Source organism: Scaptodrosophila lebanonensis, unplaced genomic scaffold, assembly GCF_003285725.1.
Source record: "Scaptodrosophila lebanonensis strain 11010-0011.00,11010-0021.00 unplaced genomic scaffold, SlebRS2 tig00000092-arrow-pilon, whole genome shotgun sequence".
NCBI lineage: Eukaryota > Metazoa > Arthropoda > Insecta > Diptera > Drosophilidae > Scaptodrosophila > Scaptodrosophila lebanonensis.
This window is the reverse complement of record NW_022060566.1, coordinates 3,223,241-3,239,638: the sequence shown is the minus strand read 5'-3', so window position 1 is coordinate 3,239,638 and position 16,398 is coordinate 3,223,241. Positions and strand designations below refer to the sequence as shown.

The 16,398-nt window shown below is 39.2% G+C and overlaps 1 protein-coding gene across 1 annotated transcript in view; it reads right to left on the bottom strand.

Annotated features, from left to right (window-relative positions):
• Positions 1-16,398, bottom strand: part of LOC115627181 — a 49,361-nt gene that overhangs the window by 22,386 nt on the left and 10,577 nt on the right. Inside the window, exons 3-14 of the mRNA XM_030522782.1 lie at positions 14,586-14,734; positions 13,041-13,097; positions 9,610-9,683; positions 9,416-9,488; positions 8,501-8,647; positions 7,627-7,917; positions 2,928-3,097; positions 2,630-2,799; positions 2,355-2,518; positions 1,582-1,746; positions 307-451; positions 59-230 (exon numbers count right to left, since the gene is read on the bottom strand). Coding sequence (XP_030378642.1) covers positions 59-230; positions 307-451; positions 1,582-1,746; positions 2,355-2,518; positions 2,630-2,799; positions 2,928-3,097; positions 7,627-7,917; positions 8,501-8,647; positions 9,416-9,488; positions 9,610-9,683; positions 13,041-13,097; positions 14,586-14,734 — 1,777 coding nt within the window. The remainder of the gene's footprint in view (positions 1-58; positions 231-306; positions 452-1,581; positions 1,747-2,354; positions 2,519-2,629; positions 2,800-2,927; positions 3,098-7,626; positions 7,918-8,500; positions 8,648-9,415; positions 9,489-9,609; positions 9,684-13,040; positions 13,098-14,585; positions 14,735-16,398) is intronic.

Here is a 16,398-nt window from a genome sequence, read left to right as displayed (position 1 = left end):
TATATATATATATATACATGAACAGATCTGAAAAGTTGCCCAATGTAGTGTCACTTACTCGGGCTCGCATTTAATGTAATGATCGTTTGCATCGCGACCGCAGTGGCCATTAATGGAGCCCTTGGAATTGAATTGTTCGTAACATTGGCGATCGGCTGCGAAACCGCCATAACCCCAAATCGCCTCACACTGCAGTGTTAGTGTCGGACAATAGCCCTGGAAGCAATAGCCTGCACAAAACAATTATTTATTGCCCATTACGGGAGCTGAAGAGGAGGAAAAGGAGGAGGAGGAGGAGAAACTTACCCGATACACCTGCTTTGCTGGTGCCACATGGTGATCCGTTCTTTTTGTAAACATCCGCAGGACACTGTCCAACTTCACCGTCACAATACTCGGGCAGGTCGCACTCATTGTGCGAGTCACGGCAGACAAAGTCCTTTGGCCGTAGCTACAATATGTTCAAAAAACTATATTAGTGAATGTGAAGAACTTGATTTATCCAACAAGAAAAACCTCAATTTACACGCGTATAATATAATCATTCTTATACTTGTATAGACCTTTGTAGCAAATAAGTAATAATTTTTATACCCTCTACCCGTAGGGTAAAAAGGGTATATTAGGTTTGTGCAAAGTATGTAACATGCAGAAGGAAGCATCTCCGACCCCATAAAGTATATATATTCTGAATCAGCATGACGAGAGAAATCGATCTAGACATGTCCGTCCGTCTGTACGTCTGGATGAACGCAAGAAACTCAGAAACTATAAAAGTTAGAATAACCAAAGTTGGCATCCAGATTCTCCTAGGTCCGAGAAAGGACGAGTTTTTTTTTTTTTTAATTTTCGCAATACATTTTCTAATAGGTTTTGTGACTGTAATTCGAACAAAGTCTAAGATCATTTATCTTAGCTTAGCTACTTAATAAACTGCTTAGCTATAAACATCATTTTAATATTCAAATTATTCGAATGAAGTGTAAGAGAATTGACTTTGTTATAAACCTCTGAAGTGACTACAATATGAACACCTTTTTATAACACATTTCAAATGTTAGTATAACCATTTTTTTTTGTTTATTTGAAAATAATTTATTCAAAAATCCTATTTTATTTTATTATTTCTTTAATTTGTTCTAGAAAAATTAATAACCAATTCAAATTTTTAGAATTTCAATCTCAAATTTATTTTCAAAGGAATTTATGTTTCTTCATGATTTAAAAATATAGTTTTTATCGTTTTTGTTGAAAAAAGTGTTTGCGAATTTGCCAAAAGTGGCAGAACTGAAAACGTGCAGCCTTAAAGTATGCTTTAATTTTTTGAAACTCTGTTTCATCTCCACCCAATTGTTATATAAATGTTTGCAAATTAAAGTGCCTTTAACTTTTGAACTCAGGCAACACTTAAGAAGTTATGAAACAGACCGCATTCTTATGCTATTTGTGCTGACACACTTATGGAAGGTAAAATTCTGGAGCAAAGACTTTACATTTTAACCACCACACTATCTCTGCATATAGATTGTATGTAGATATATGTAGATTGTAATGTGTAAAATAGATATAGGAACCACTTACTCGACATTGATCACAACAGGCACCACTGGCACACTGCGCCTCCGATTTCAACTTGCAGGTAATGCCATCGCAGCAGGGATCAAGAGCACATTCCTCGAAGGTGCCACAATCACACTCCTCGTCCTCTTCCACAATTTTGTTACCGCAATTGCGTCGCATTTCGATCTGAAGGTGAAAATAAAGCATTTATTTAATTAACAAAAGTAAGCGAAAAAGTATTAATATTTAAAAAAAAATTGATTTAATTGCAAGTTGATTTAGGTAAAAATTTCTAGGTTAATCAATGAGAGGTACCTATCAAATTGTTCTAAGTTTAAATAGTTTTGGTTGAATGTTTAAAACGGTGTATTTTATTTTCCATCTATTTATCATATTATATCACAAAGGAGCTTTAATCTTCAATATTTCAGTGGAAGCATACATTGCTGCCCTGAAGCGAATGGAGTACGGACCGCGTAGCGCAATAAATCATTTAAACGTGTCCCGGGCAGTGATGTTGCCTCTAATTAAAAGCTGTCTGTGAGATGAGACTTAGTGTGGATTCCCGAGTGATTACGATTGTTTCAGCGATGATAAATCGTCTATTGATTTGCCGTGCCGCGCCGTGCCGTGCCGTGCCGTGCCATGCCGATGCTGCCAACCGCAAAATGGGGAGCACAAATGCGGGTACGACTGCGAGTACTGGTATCCGTATCCGTATGCGTACGAGTATGGGTGTGAGTGTGGCAAGTACGACTACGAGTACGAATATGAGAAGTGGCAGTAACACTTACCTCGTTGGGCTTATTAAGCAAACAAAGCCCGTGGCCCGTGCGCAATGCGTCAATATAATCCTTTTTGCTGCATTCCGAAAATTTGTATGGCTGTACATTCTCCTGGCCGACAATTGACTGCGCCATTATGCAGCCGTGCCAGTCACGGCAAAAGCATTCCTCGCCTGTGGCGATATAAATGCAGATGCAGATACAGATACAGAAACGGATACAAATGCAGATATAGATACTGATACAAATACAAATACTTGAATATCGTTGATGTCGCTACTTACGTCCATCGTCATGGCCCATGCCAATGTTGTGGCCAATCATGTGCGCCATTGTGCCCGCCAGCAGGTGCGGCTCATAAACGTTAACATCGACACTGATGCCAATTGCACGGGGGGTGCAGACAGTCTCTGGCACGGCCATTCCAGCTTCACCGCCGGCAAACGTTTCGCCACTGCAATAAAGTTGCAAGACAAACAAATGGGCAGGGAGAGACAATGTCAGATATTTGTATATAACTTGTGAGCTGGGAGATTGGGGTTGTTGGGTGGCTATGTGGCTATCTGGTTAGCTGGTACTTACGTCAGCAGCTGTGTGGTGTCGCGCTCGATTTGAAACAGATTCCTCGAGGTATAGTCATTGAAGTTGGAGATGGCCTTGCTTATGTCCTTACTGCCATCGATGACGGCCTGGTTCTTGCCCCACGTCTCAATGTACACGACAGAGACGCGTGTGTTCAGCGTGCGAAAGTACTGTAAGGTGGAGGGTGGCGGACAAGTGACGAAAGGTGTAGTAAGTGATATAAGGTATAAGGTTGCGTAAAAAAACGCTAACTGCGATTCAATCTCCAAAAATAAAACCAACCTATATGGTTATACCAATTTGACTAAGCAGTGATTGCGACGGTTTTTTTTTTCAAAAATATTACTGCTACTAGGAGTTGGGAATGATTCGGTTACAAAAACATTCAATAGTTTATTCAATGGCGTTACCATCGACATTTTGATTTACAAAATGAAAGGTCAAAATTAAATTACGCTGTTATTTGTAGTTCCAACAAATATATATTTCTCAAATACGGTAGCAGCCTGATTTTCGGCTTTAAGAATAGATCTCTGTTTGAAATATGAAGCTATTATATATGCATGTATTTTTTATGTATTTTCTTTTACTCAACCGACCGTTAAAAACAATATTTAAATTTATAAATTATTTTGTGTATTTTTCGGAATAGCACGTAAGACTGTCGTAGAACTGTAACCATATTCGTTCTCAAATTTTAAGTTATTGAAAAGTTTCTTTCGTATTTGAATCCATTTTTAACATTTCATACATTTTTGAATAAAAAGAGCTAATAAGAATTATGAATGACTGAAATTTGATTTAATAATAGCAGAGAATTGACATTTTAATATTAAATAGGAGGGCTCGGATTTTGGTAGAACAATGTAAAGCTTCTGACTGCCATTAACGTGGAAATGGCCAGAGTGATCTTTGTCTCTGCCATCATCAAGTTGACACACGACCTCCCCGCGGTGCTCTCTGGGTAGCTTTCCGGCTCCATCCGGAGTTGGTAAGTGAGCAAATGTGTGCAGCGCTTTTGTGCGTAGGGCTTGGGACCCACCACATGAAAATTTTTTACTCCCAGTGAAGGACATAACAACAGCCTCGGATAAGGAACACCCAAAAGTTGACGACCCTAGCAAACGTTTAAAGGACCACGATTTAAGGATATGCACCTGGAATGTCCGGACCCTTAACAGAGGAGGTGCTACTATCCAATTGGCGGATGCTCTCAATAAAGTAAGAGCTGACATCACCGCCATCCAGGAAATGCGATGGACAGGTCAGGGTTGCTCCCAAAGAGCAGCCTTTGACATCTACTACAGCTGCCATGCAGAAAGACGCGAATTTGGATGCGGTTTTGCGGTCAGCAAGAGATTGCGTAACTGTGTCTCTAGGTTCACACCTGTGAACGAACGGCTGGCAACCATCCGTGTCAAGGCGAGATTTTTCAACATAAGCCTGATTTGCGTCCACGCTCCGACGGAGGACAAAGACGAGATTACCAAGGACGAGTTCTATGCGAGACTGGAGACAGTCTATGACCGCTGCCCCTCTCATGACATTAAAATTGTTCTTGGCGATTTTAATGCCAAGGTTGGAAGAGAGCGCGTCTTTGCCCCGACAGTCGGACAATTCAGCCTCCACGAGACAACATCCAACAATGGACTGAGGCTAATTGACTTCGCCGCAGCACGAAACATGGTGGTGAGTAGCACCAGATTTGAACACCTTGATATCCACAAAGCTACCTGGCAGTCACCCGATCGAATGACAAAAAATCAAATAGACCATGTTGTGATAGATGGAAGGCATGCATCCAGTGTGCTGGACGTGCGTACGTTCCGTGGTGTGAATATTGATTCGGACCACCAACTTGTTGCAGCCAAGGTCCGCATGCGATTATGCATGGCGAAAAATGTACGCCCCAACACGCAGCGAAAACTAGACGTCGGAAAGCTGCTAGCACAACAGACTGCCGAAGCTTACTCCGCTCAACTCTCTGAGCTGCTTTCTCAACCGTTCTCGGAAACCGATACTGGTAGCGGACTTTGGGCACATATTTCCCGCTCACTGCACACAGCCGCAGAAGATGTCATTGGTTTCCAACAGCCGCTACCGAGAAACCAATGGTACGACGAGGAGTGCCGCGAAGCCACTGCAGCGAAGAATGCCGCGTACAAAAGAACCCTGCAGACGGCGACAACGCGCGCTGTGCATGATGTATATCGGGAGAAGAAGAGGGAGGAGAGGCGGCTTTTTAGACGCAAGAAGAGAGAGCAAGAAAAGCGAGAGCGAGAGGAGATGGAGCTTTGTAGAGACAGGAACGACGCTAGGAAATTTTTCCAGAAGGTGAAGCGTCTAACACAAGGTTTTAAGCCCGCAGCGTCAGCCTGTAAGAACTCGGAAGGAAATCTGGTGGTGGACGGGCAAGCGGCACTGAGACTGTGGAGGGAACATTTCTCCAATCTTCTATCAGGCGAAGATGTTAACAATTCCGCCAGCGGAGATGACCCCACAGAACCGATCGCCGACGATGGTATTGAAGTACCGTCACCTAGCCATGACGAAGTCGAAACAGCCATCCAGCGGCTCAAAAACAACAAATCTGCGGGAGCAGATGGGCTGCCTGCGGAGCTGTTTAAGGCAGGCGGCGATGAGTTGGTAGGGTGCATGCACCAGCTCATCTGCAAAATATGGCTAACTGAAAGCATGCCTGATGATTGGAATCTCGGTGTCCTATGTCCCGTCCTAAAAAAGGTGATCCCACGGTCTGCACCAACTATCGTGGAATCAGCCTTCTTTCCGTCGCATATAAGGTCATATCAAGCGTAGTGTGTGATAAGCTAAAGCCATTTGCGATAGCACTGATTGGGCCTTATCAGTGCGGCTTTATGCCTGGTAAATCCACCACTGACCAGATATTCACGCTACGCCAAATCCTGGAGAAAACCCATGAGTTTCAAATCGATACCCACCATCTTTTCGTCGATTATAAAGCAGCATTCGATAGCCCGAGGAGGGAACGTGTATATGCCGCACTGTCTGAGTTCGGTATCCCTGCAAAGCTAGTGCGACTTTGCAGAATGACGTTGAGCAACACTCGTAGCTCCGTCAAGGTAGGAAAGGACCTCTCCGAACCCTTTGATACCGTTCGAGGTTTCAGGCAAGGCGATGCCCTCTCGTGCTATCTCTTCAACTTCCTGCTGGAGAGTGTGGTACGCAAAGCTGGTGTACACCGAGGCGGAACGATCTTTTTTTAAAAGCGTTCAGCTTCTTGCGTACGCTGATGATATAGACATTATCAGCCGTACCAGGAGAGGCGTCACCGGAGCATTTGCGGCTATTGAGAAGGAAGCTGCAAAAGTGGGTTTGGTGATAAATGAGAGCAAAACTAAGTATATGTTTTCCTCTAGCAGGGACACGCGGCAACCAGACTCCCAGATCGCGGTGGAAAACTATACTTTCGAAATGGTGAAAGATTTTATGTATCTTGGCACCACCGTCACAGCAACCAACGATGTCAGCCTAGAAATCAAATGGAGATTAACTCTAGCCAATCGATGCTACTTCAGCCTCAGTAGGCAATTGAGTAGCAGAGACCTTTCCCGAAAAACCAAGCTAACGCTCTACAAGACGCTCATCCTCCCCGTGCTGCTTTATGGTGCAGAAGCATGGGTGATATCGCAGACTGATGCAGCAGCTCTTGCAGTGTTTGAGAGAAAGATGCTTCGGAAGATCTTCGGTCCCATACGCGTTGGCGACGACTACCGCATACGATGGAACAGCGAACTGTACGAGCTCTACGCTGACATTGACATAGTCAAGCGAATAAACATCCAGCGGCTAAGCTGGCTAGGTCATGTCGTGCGTATGGAAGAAGACGCCCCAGCGAAAAAAGTTCTCGATGCGGATGTTGGGGGGAGACGACGACGGGGGAGGCCTTGCCTACGTTGGAAGGACCAGGTAGAGAACGCACTTACTACCTGCGGAGTGACCAACTGGAAGCGACGCGCGCGAAGCAGAGGCGCGTGGAGAGCTGTGTTACGTCAGGTCATAGCCCGATAACGGGTTTGAAGACCAGTCAAGAAGAAGAAGAAGAAGGTCCATTTAAACAACTGTTTTTGATTTTTGGACAAACAGTATTTGACTTCTGCAACAGCTTCTGTTTAAGTTATGTTATGTCACCTATTCCCTGTCTGTTAATCAAATGTGTGCATTTTCCACTGTAATTGAAGCTGTGAATGTTAAATCAGTACGCCAAACGCTTAAGGGTCGGTCTTAATGCTTTCGCTGCTTAAGTCACTGATAATGCGATCGTTGCTAATACAAGTAACAGCTGCAATAATCATGGCTGTAGGCAGCGGCAATGGCAGTGACTTGCCTGAGGCTGTTATGACTAGCACTGTTATGGCTGAGACTGTTATAACAGGCTTTTATGACTGTGGCTGAGGCATACATTTATATTATTGTCTACATTCTTGTTTGTTTTTTTCATTAATCTAACTGTTTTTTGGTTTGTTTTTCTCACTAAACGCTTATAAAATTATTGCTTTTCTTTTAAATTTTATTTGTAATGCTGCCATTCATTTAAGGACTGTTGCATTCTAATCATTATACTATAGTAAGTAGTATTTAGAGTTTTTTCAATATTGAATCACAGTTCAAACTGTTGCTGAAAAAGCACAGCTTTCAGCAACAAATCAAAAACACTTACCAGGTCGGCTATGTTGGCCACTTGTATGGCATCGTGTATCACCTCGGCCCGAGTGCTACCGTTTCGCTTCTCAAACATGGCCTTGTCAACAATAATGGCGGTCTCAATGTATTTGGTGGCCTCACGCACATCACGCTTATAGCGTCCAGCGCCATTCGGGTGTATCTCGTCGACCACGCCCGCCGATAGGTGTTTGGTGCGTCGCGACAAACGCCACGAGTCCAGATTGCCGGAATTGGCACAGCCCTTGTTGGCCTTGGTGCGCGCCTCGAAGATGACGTGAGGATGTTTCTGTGGCAATGTAATGCAACAACAAGAACAACAACAATTATAGCAATAGCTATCCATGATGTGCGTCTCTCCCTTTCATTCTCTTGCCCTATATTCTTTAGCTGTACAAGTATTGAACCTTTTTGCGGCTTTCGATTTGAATATTTTCGCTTAGTCCTTGCTTGCCGCTTGACTGCCCAATTAATACAAGGCCAAGCAAACAAACAATGCATGAAATCGAAAATGCAATTGATGGCCAATTGTGCAAATATTACGCCCGCCCAACCAACCACAAAACAATTTGCAATTGTGTAAGGTATCCAGAGTCTGAAATGAGTTCAGCAACCACGCGCAGCAAAAATTGCCAAGTGGTGGTTTCTTATACATTTTGTTGACACCATTGCAGGCGACAAATTGAAATGCTATAAAAATTGAAAGAATGTCAAGAAGCATTTCATTTTATTTTTCTAAAAAATGTTGGAAGCAATTTCATGAGTTCGTCCAACGACTAATAAGGTCAATAGTGTAATTAATATCAACTTTTAGGTTCGCGTTTCCCTTTCCCTTTTTCAACGGATGCGACGATATAGTATGTATAACTTACCGATAGATCACCGCCATAGAAGGGATGAATGACGAAGGTTTCGTTGCCAATGTGTATGACACCGCTAACACCGTTGCAAGTATGGAAGGCAGCACTGGCTCCGGGATAGTCCTTGACCGTGCCATGATAGTAGCAGTGTTCGATGTCCTGCATCCACAATGAAATTAATGCGGAGTTAGCAAAGAGTTTAATGATCATAAATGCAGGAACTACACGAACGAATGAAGTTAAAATGTCTTTAAAAATAACAAAGCTGTCTTTATATTCTTAGCTTTACTTGTATATACAGAAAACACAATGGATAAATTATTAATATTTACAAATCTCGATTTTCATCAATTTTCAAATATAAACCGCGATTAAATTAATATAATAAAAGCATGCCATTTATTCGTACACGATTATATACAAGACAATAACGTTAACATGTATGAAATGAAAATTGCATCAGTATTAATATCTACAAAATATAAGCTTAAAAAATAATTGAATTAAACAAGTCTTGAGTAAGAATAAGTTCAAAGCCTATGGCTAAATAGCAATAATTTAATTTATCCTTTATTTTGCAACAATTATTCTTAAATAGTTTATTTAATGTTTCAGTAATATTTCTTTGCGTTGAGCGGCAGAATTCTCGTAATTGGAGAATTTTAACAAGAGAAACGATTTTGTTTTCGTATAAAAATAAATGCTCATTTCATGTTTATCCTTTACTTTGAGTTTTAAATAATTTATTTTAAATGGAATTGCTCGGCAATATTGAGATGGCTTCGAGCGCGATTTAAAGAAGGTCTAGTTAGTTTTTATGTTTTTATTTTGTCGCGACGCGCATGATTGCCGCATAATAAGCGTAATTCGCTTTTATAGCAGAAAATAAAATGAAGTAATGCGGAATACGTGCGATGAGGGACTCACATGTCTATTGCCATCCACCAGATATCCACCGACGTGATAATGCTTTTGCTGTATATTTGGTGAGAGAAGTTGGCTGCATAATGGAAACAAGAAGAAAGAAGACGTTTTGTTACAAAACGATTTACCGATTTACTCGATTGACTCGTTGCATGCAGCTCTGAATCAGTGCTCGCAAGCTTCGCAACTGTACTTACGAATTTAATTCAAGATCCAAACGAAATTTGTGATTAAACGCCTTGATAAGCAGCGACGTGCGATGGAAATGCTTCTGAAAATCGAAAGAGAAACACACACACATATATATATATATATATATATAGTAGTATATAAAAAAGAGGAAAATTTTTTGCGCAGCTGTGCGTGCTTTGTATCATTAGTGTTCAAGGTCTGTCCCACTCTTTCCCCCCCCCCCCCCCCACCCCCTACTGCTAGACAGCGGTCATAAATCTTGATAAATAATACAATAAGAGGCCCTTTTTACCACTCTCTGATTTATTCAACTGAGTTGGCTGTCAAAAAAAAAAAAATCAAAATTCAACTCATCCGAGTGAGTCATATTCGCATTTACACGCCTTATTTGTGGGCTGATTAGCTGACTAATTTGGTATTCCGTTCGAGAAAAAATCCCAGACTTAGATGACTGCACAATTTCATCTGAGAAGTAGATGGCGCAGCACGACAAAGCTCATTTTTGAGTTTGTTTTCTGATTTATCTCCCACGTAAGGCACGCGAATGCAGGGTTGCGTGTTTGTGATATCGATACACGCATCTACAAGTATGCAAAATCATTCAGACAGACAAGTACAACACCATCAATTATACATATGTATATGTTAAGTAATTAATTAATTAACGATTTAACAAGAAACTAAGACAGCTTTCTACACAATTAAATAAACTTTTCATTCTCTCAAATGTGTGAATATACTAAATTTTTGTCAGTAAATTTATATTATAGCCTTTAAAGACTGTAATTTTGGATGTATTTATTATTATACTTAACTATATGTATAATATCGGAGCACTTTCTATACCTGAGCGTATACTAGAAAGTCTAAAAGCCTAATATGTGCAAAAGGCAAAAGCAGGCAAGGCAGTATGACCAAAAAAAAAAAAAAATACGTTTGTTCGACTGGCTGATCTTCGATAACTATTAAGTCAATTTATTTCAGGTATATTATTCCCTTATTCATATGCAAAGCCGTTTTTTTTTCTCGAAATTGAATATAGACATAGTATTTTATAAAGCTGCAATATGACCGATAGGTGAAAAAATCACTCATATTAGGATACATTTTTTGCTTATATTTGCTAAAAGTTGGTATTTATGAGTTCTGTATGGTCATAATATTTTGAAGTTTCATTAAAATTGGCTTACTATATCATATAGCTGCCATAGGAACGATAAGTGCACAAATCAAATTTAATACTTGAACTTTCTTGTTTGTAAAGATATTATTGGCAAATCTAGTATTTATGAGTTGTTTTTGGTGCTTTATTATAATCTGAAACTTTATAAAGTATAAGCTTCGATTGTAACTATTAAAATCACTTTTTTTTTTTTTAATATGTATGTATATATTTGAGTCAAAAGTACCAACGACCCCACTTAAGCAGTGCTGCTGAAAACTTTAAAATTACTGAAACAAAAAGTGGAAATTTGCAGTTTCCAGCATTAGTCGAATTGGTGGAAAGCGAATAAAATTTCCACTTCCTTGATTTAAACGTTTGGTTTGATTTTTATTAAGCCATTGGGCAGACAGTTTCAAAAGGCGACCAAATGACCGACCCTCGCCGTCTTGTTTCTAAACAGGGCCCCGGGGCCAATCACAATTTTTTTTCTCACCCAAAACGAGGAATTCATTAAATCACAAAAAAAAAAACAACGACGATAAAAGAAGAAAAAAAGGCGGAGGTGGCAAAAAAATGAAGCGAAAAACAGGGGCAGCCACGAGGACAACGATAACGAAAGCGGTAATAGGAACCAAACGGTCAATATGGGCGGAAAAAAATGCAATTATCCTAATTACATGTATTTCTCCGTAAAGGGCGGACGGGAGCGCCAAAAACTCAGACAGAGTCGAAGTCTAAGTTGGAATCTAATGTTCGTGTTCGGTGTTGGCCAAATTATTTTGGCAGACACGCTCGCTTGTACACACACTTCTATAGCAGATAGATAGATAGTGGCCATGGGCCACACATTCCAGCATTCTCATAAATATTTTCGATTCTTTGCAATACAAAGGAGGCACGCGACAGTCAAGGATGTCGAATCGTACTTTCTTTCATATCATCGCAGGCCGTCTATTGACAGTTGGTGGATGTGTCTCTCTCCTTGTTGTTGTTGTTGTTTAAAGCATTTGTTCTTAAGGTGCTGCCATTCAAGTCCATGGTGGGTGGGTGGCTTAGGAACGTTCGTTCTCAATTGGTGGGCGCTGCTTTCTAACTCAACTCAACTCAATTCAACACAACTCAACTCAACTTTCCTCGGCCTCTCTCGTCACCGTTTAAATTCATTTATCCGGTTGTTGAGCGGAAACTAGAGCAAGCACCGCAGCGGATGAAAGTGGAAATGAAGTAAGTGCTGCGCGGATGGTCTAAGCAATCAAATAAACACATTCAACCACAGGAAAAAATAAATGAAAGCTAGATAAAAAAAAAATAGTAGAACATTAAAGTCACGCGACCTCGACTCTTGTACATCCTAAAACCGCCTACTACCCTGCCGTACTCTCATAATATAAATAAACAATTTTGTATAAAGCGTTTCAATTATTTATAAGATATGTTATAAGATATGGTCCCACGATTTTAAAGTAACTTCAAAAAATAGTCGGGTGAATATAAAAACGTAGGCTGAGTAGTTTTTGGTATTAAGAGTGACTTGAAGACCGATTATTCCTATGACTGCTAAAAGATGTTGATGGAATTTTAAAACATTTAAGACATAATTACACACGTATATGAAATAAGTTTCATACCGATATTGAGATAGAGCAAATAGTTTTCGTAATTGTTGCTATAGCAGCTATACAAGCAGCCTTTCGTTTTCAACCGAAACTGAACTGAAACTCTAGAACTTAGTGATATTTAACCAAAAAACGTACATATATGTATAGACTTCGTTTGGTTGCAATGTCGTAATAAATAAATCAATTTCGGCACAAACAGTGATTTTTCTATCGTTCCTATGGCAGCTATATACAAGTAGAACAAAGAAAGTGTATATAATTTGTAATAGACCTGCTGTGTGCATATACTAAGATAAGTCTACATACCAAGTTTGGGGTCTCTAGCTACCATGGTTAAAAGTTGACCGACGTTCATACAGTCAGACAGGCAGACGTATATCCATCCGGACATGTATGTATCTAACTATTTGCCCCACAATTATAGAAGTTCAGACTTTTTAGTATATCCTTTCCACCCTTCCAATTTAATGCTTAAAAACTCAATTGGCTGAGGGGGGTTGCCTTCAATCTACAAGTATTTTGCCCCCATCACTGTTGAGTGTAAAACAAATTTTTCAAACGTATTCTTCTAATTTGCTATTATTACATAATTCGCAAATAAGGGTGCTAGCGGTACTAAATATATACTTGACATTTGGTACCCTCTACATACCTTTGTCCTGCCCCGACTGAAGCCACTGTCATCGTGCGGACGTGGACGTTGTCCAGGCTGAAAAAAAATAGATTTAATGTAATTTGCTGCTCATAATGCGAACAATTTTGAATAGCTGACCAGTATATATGGAGATTATAAAGGTATATAATTTACTGGCAAATAAGCTGCGCTGCTACGCCTTTTCAGTTTTTCCTTTTGCTGAGTTAATAGTATTCTTGTGTATCCTTGGGTAGTTTATTAAATTTTATTTTTATAAAATGGCTTTCATTGAAATTGAGATTTGATTTCAATTTTCTTAAGGTGGGCTCTAAGTTTTATGCACAATTTAATATTCCTCTATTCATCAGCAACAGCGGTAAAGATTCTTCATTTTTTATTTTACTGAAGGATTAAAGATGAATGTGCAACTGTGGTTTTAGCTTAGTATGCCTTTTTGTAATGTGATTTCTTTTATTTGTTTGATAGTTTTAAGATGCTATTTGAGATGTACTTATGTTGTGGTAAAGGAGGGTAGCGAAAGAAAACGATATTGCTATGCATTTCAGAATTCTTCGTAGCACTTTATCAAATATTTAAAAAAAGAAAACAAGTCAGAAATAGTTATATTCTTAATAATAGTCACAATTTCTGTTTTGGTTGTAGAATCATATGTTGCTATTAAATCTATGCATAGCTACTGTGCAACAATATAGTTAAATGATTTTATCAATACGATTCTTATTCATTATTATTCATTCTTATTTTTATTGCCAATGATGCTGTCTATTAATTATGGCACGATTCTTAGCATCACCTTATGGGAAATAATTTCATTATTGTTTTTCCCACAGGAGATACTATATTGACCACCATTAAGGATTACAGCACTTAATTCATTTCAAATTCCATTAATTACAGCAATTTGAGAAGCTTTGAGAGCAACTTTCCAAATTCAACTTGCATACAAGTGTCCTCGATTTTCAATCATAAGGTCTAACAACACTTAGTATATATAATTAATTCAAGAATTCGTATAGCATCAATTATTTTATTTATGTTTTCTTCAACTGTAATAACCTATTATGATATATAAACCCTTAAAAGATTTGGGTAAAGATGAAGACGAATTGACGCCTGCTAATAAGGATGTACACATTTCTTATTTGAAAATACACATAATTCAGATGAAGATGATTAAGAAAAATTGCACAAAACACATTCGGATGAGGATGTGGAGATGTTTCCCACATTGGAAGGAATTTCTTCATCCTCATTAATCATTAATGGGTTTTTTTTTTATCTTTATAGTAAATAAAACGTTTTATTTAGAAGAAGTATGGAATTGAGTCCAAAAAGAATTAGTGAAACAAAAATATTACAATTTTTGTATAATAAAGTAGTATATTATCGAAGTTCAACTAAAAGAACAGAAAATTCCCCCACCATCAATTATGACCTATGCCTTACGCTACAAAATGCCGAACTTACATTATCAGTATGTCGGCATAATGTGTGGCCATCATTAATATTTATATTTATTGCTTATACTTATCAAAAACTTACCTTTGGGGGGCTAACCTCGCGCGTTGAGATGCCCATTTTTTCGTGATGGCGTAGCTGTACAGGATATATAATTTGATAATAATGGCCACCAATGCGACGCACCAGCTCCTGATTTTGTCTGTACTCTTTGAGGAGACGTTCGACTTCACCTGCAAATGAACACAATCGAGAATTGGCGAATTGGAATTATTGATCTCTATAATAATGTACATCGAATAATGCACAGCTTTCTAGTTGAAAATTTAACAAACTTCCGTAATGGTTAGGCTGATAAGGATAAAGGGACACGTACACTTAATGGGTATGCAAAATTGCAAGCTGGAGCCATTTCGGAGCTAACTTCCTGTTTCCAGTGCCTGCTAGCTGTTAACAAGGAAGAGCTATCGACCCCTACGTCCCACTGGCCGCCCCTTCTCACATCCTACAGTGGGCCAGTGGACTTTAATTTGCAAACAAAATTAACACAACACAAAACAAAATATAAAATTGAAATTTAAACATACATTTGTATTTGTTGTATAAGTTGCTGATAATCAATCCCTTGTAAATACATATTTGTTTAATTTTTATCACAATTGGCGTCTATGGGAGGGAGTTTTTTCGAATGCAAATATTCGAATGAATAAAACGCGCATTAGATTGGGGAATTAAAATAAAACAAGAGAGAACGCTACAGTCGAGGAAGCCCGACAGTGAAATACCCTGTACCCAGGTAAACTTCCGACACTGAGGTATATGCGCCCATAGCAGAAGCAAAAAGAGGAAGAAGAAGAGCGAACTTGTTGCTGCAGTTTGGGGGGGTTGTACTGCAGAGAATTTGTTTTGCTAATAACTTTTCATAGAATTAACCGAATTGGATTGAATTTTCCACAACAGTAGATAATTATATATAAATTATGTGTGCAAAGTTTGGTTTAGGTAGCATTTGAAATGTGGACGTTATTGAATGTAGCGGGGGAAGAAAGGGGGGGGGGGGAAATTCCAAAAAATAAAATAAACTCGTCCTTTCTCGGACCTAGGAGAATCTGGATGCCAACTTTTGTTATTCTAGCTTTTATAGTTTCTGAGATCCTTGCGTTCATCCAGACGGACAGACGGACGGACGGACGGACGGACGGACGGACATGTCTAGATCGATTTCTCTCATCATGCTGATTCAGAATATATATACTTTGTGGGGTCGGAGATGCTTCCTTCTGCATGTTACATACTTTGCACAAACCTAATATACCCTTTTTACCCTACGGATACAGGGTATAAAAACCCTTTTCACTTGAAACTAAATTATGGGTTAACTATCTTATTGGCACTTCATTATTAGTATTACTCTCCCATGTCTGAAAAAGGAAGAGTTTTTTCATTTTCTTTTGATGCACCACAATCCACTCCCCACTTATAAGTAATTTTTTACAGCTCTTGTAATTACATTGTATTAAATTTTCCCCCAGATTAGTTCTTCTTAGTTCCTCTTTAGATATTGCACCATGACAAGCCAAATTCTGAAGATTGATATAAGTATAATATCCGTGTCAGTAGTTGAAGTTGCTGTTTCGGTTCAAGTCCGAACTATACCTTTCAGGATAGACACAAGCTCGTCGGCACATTTTAGGCAATTAAGAAAGGCGTCAATTAATATCAAAAATATTTTGTTAGCCACAAAGACAATTTTCTTTATTAATCGGGAATTTTATGCAATTGAAAAAAGTACATTTAAAAAGGTTTATTAGCTAATTATATGATCATTTGGTTTTTATTATGTAGACTAAATATTTACAATGTGTAACCTAAAGGTTGAAGGTCTGAAGTAGGTGTA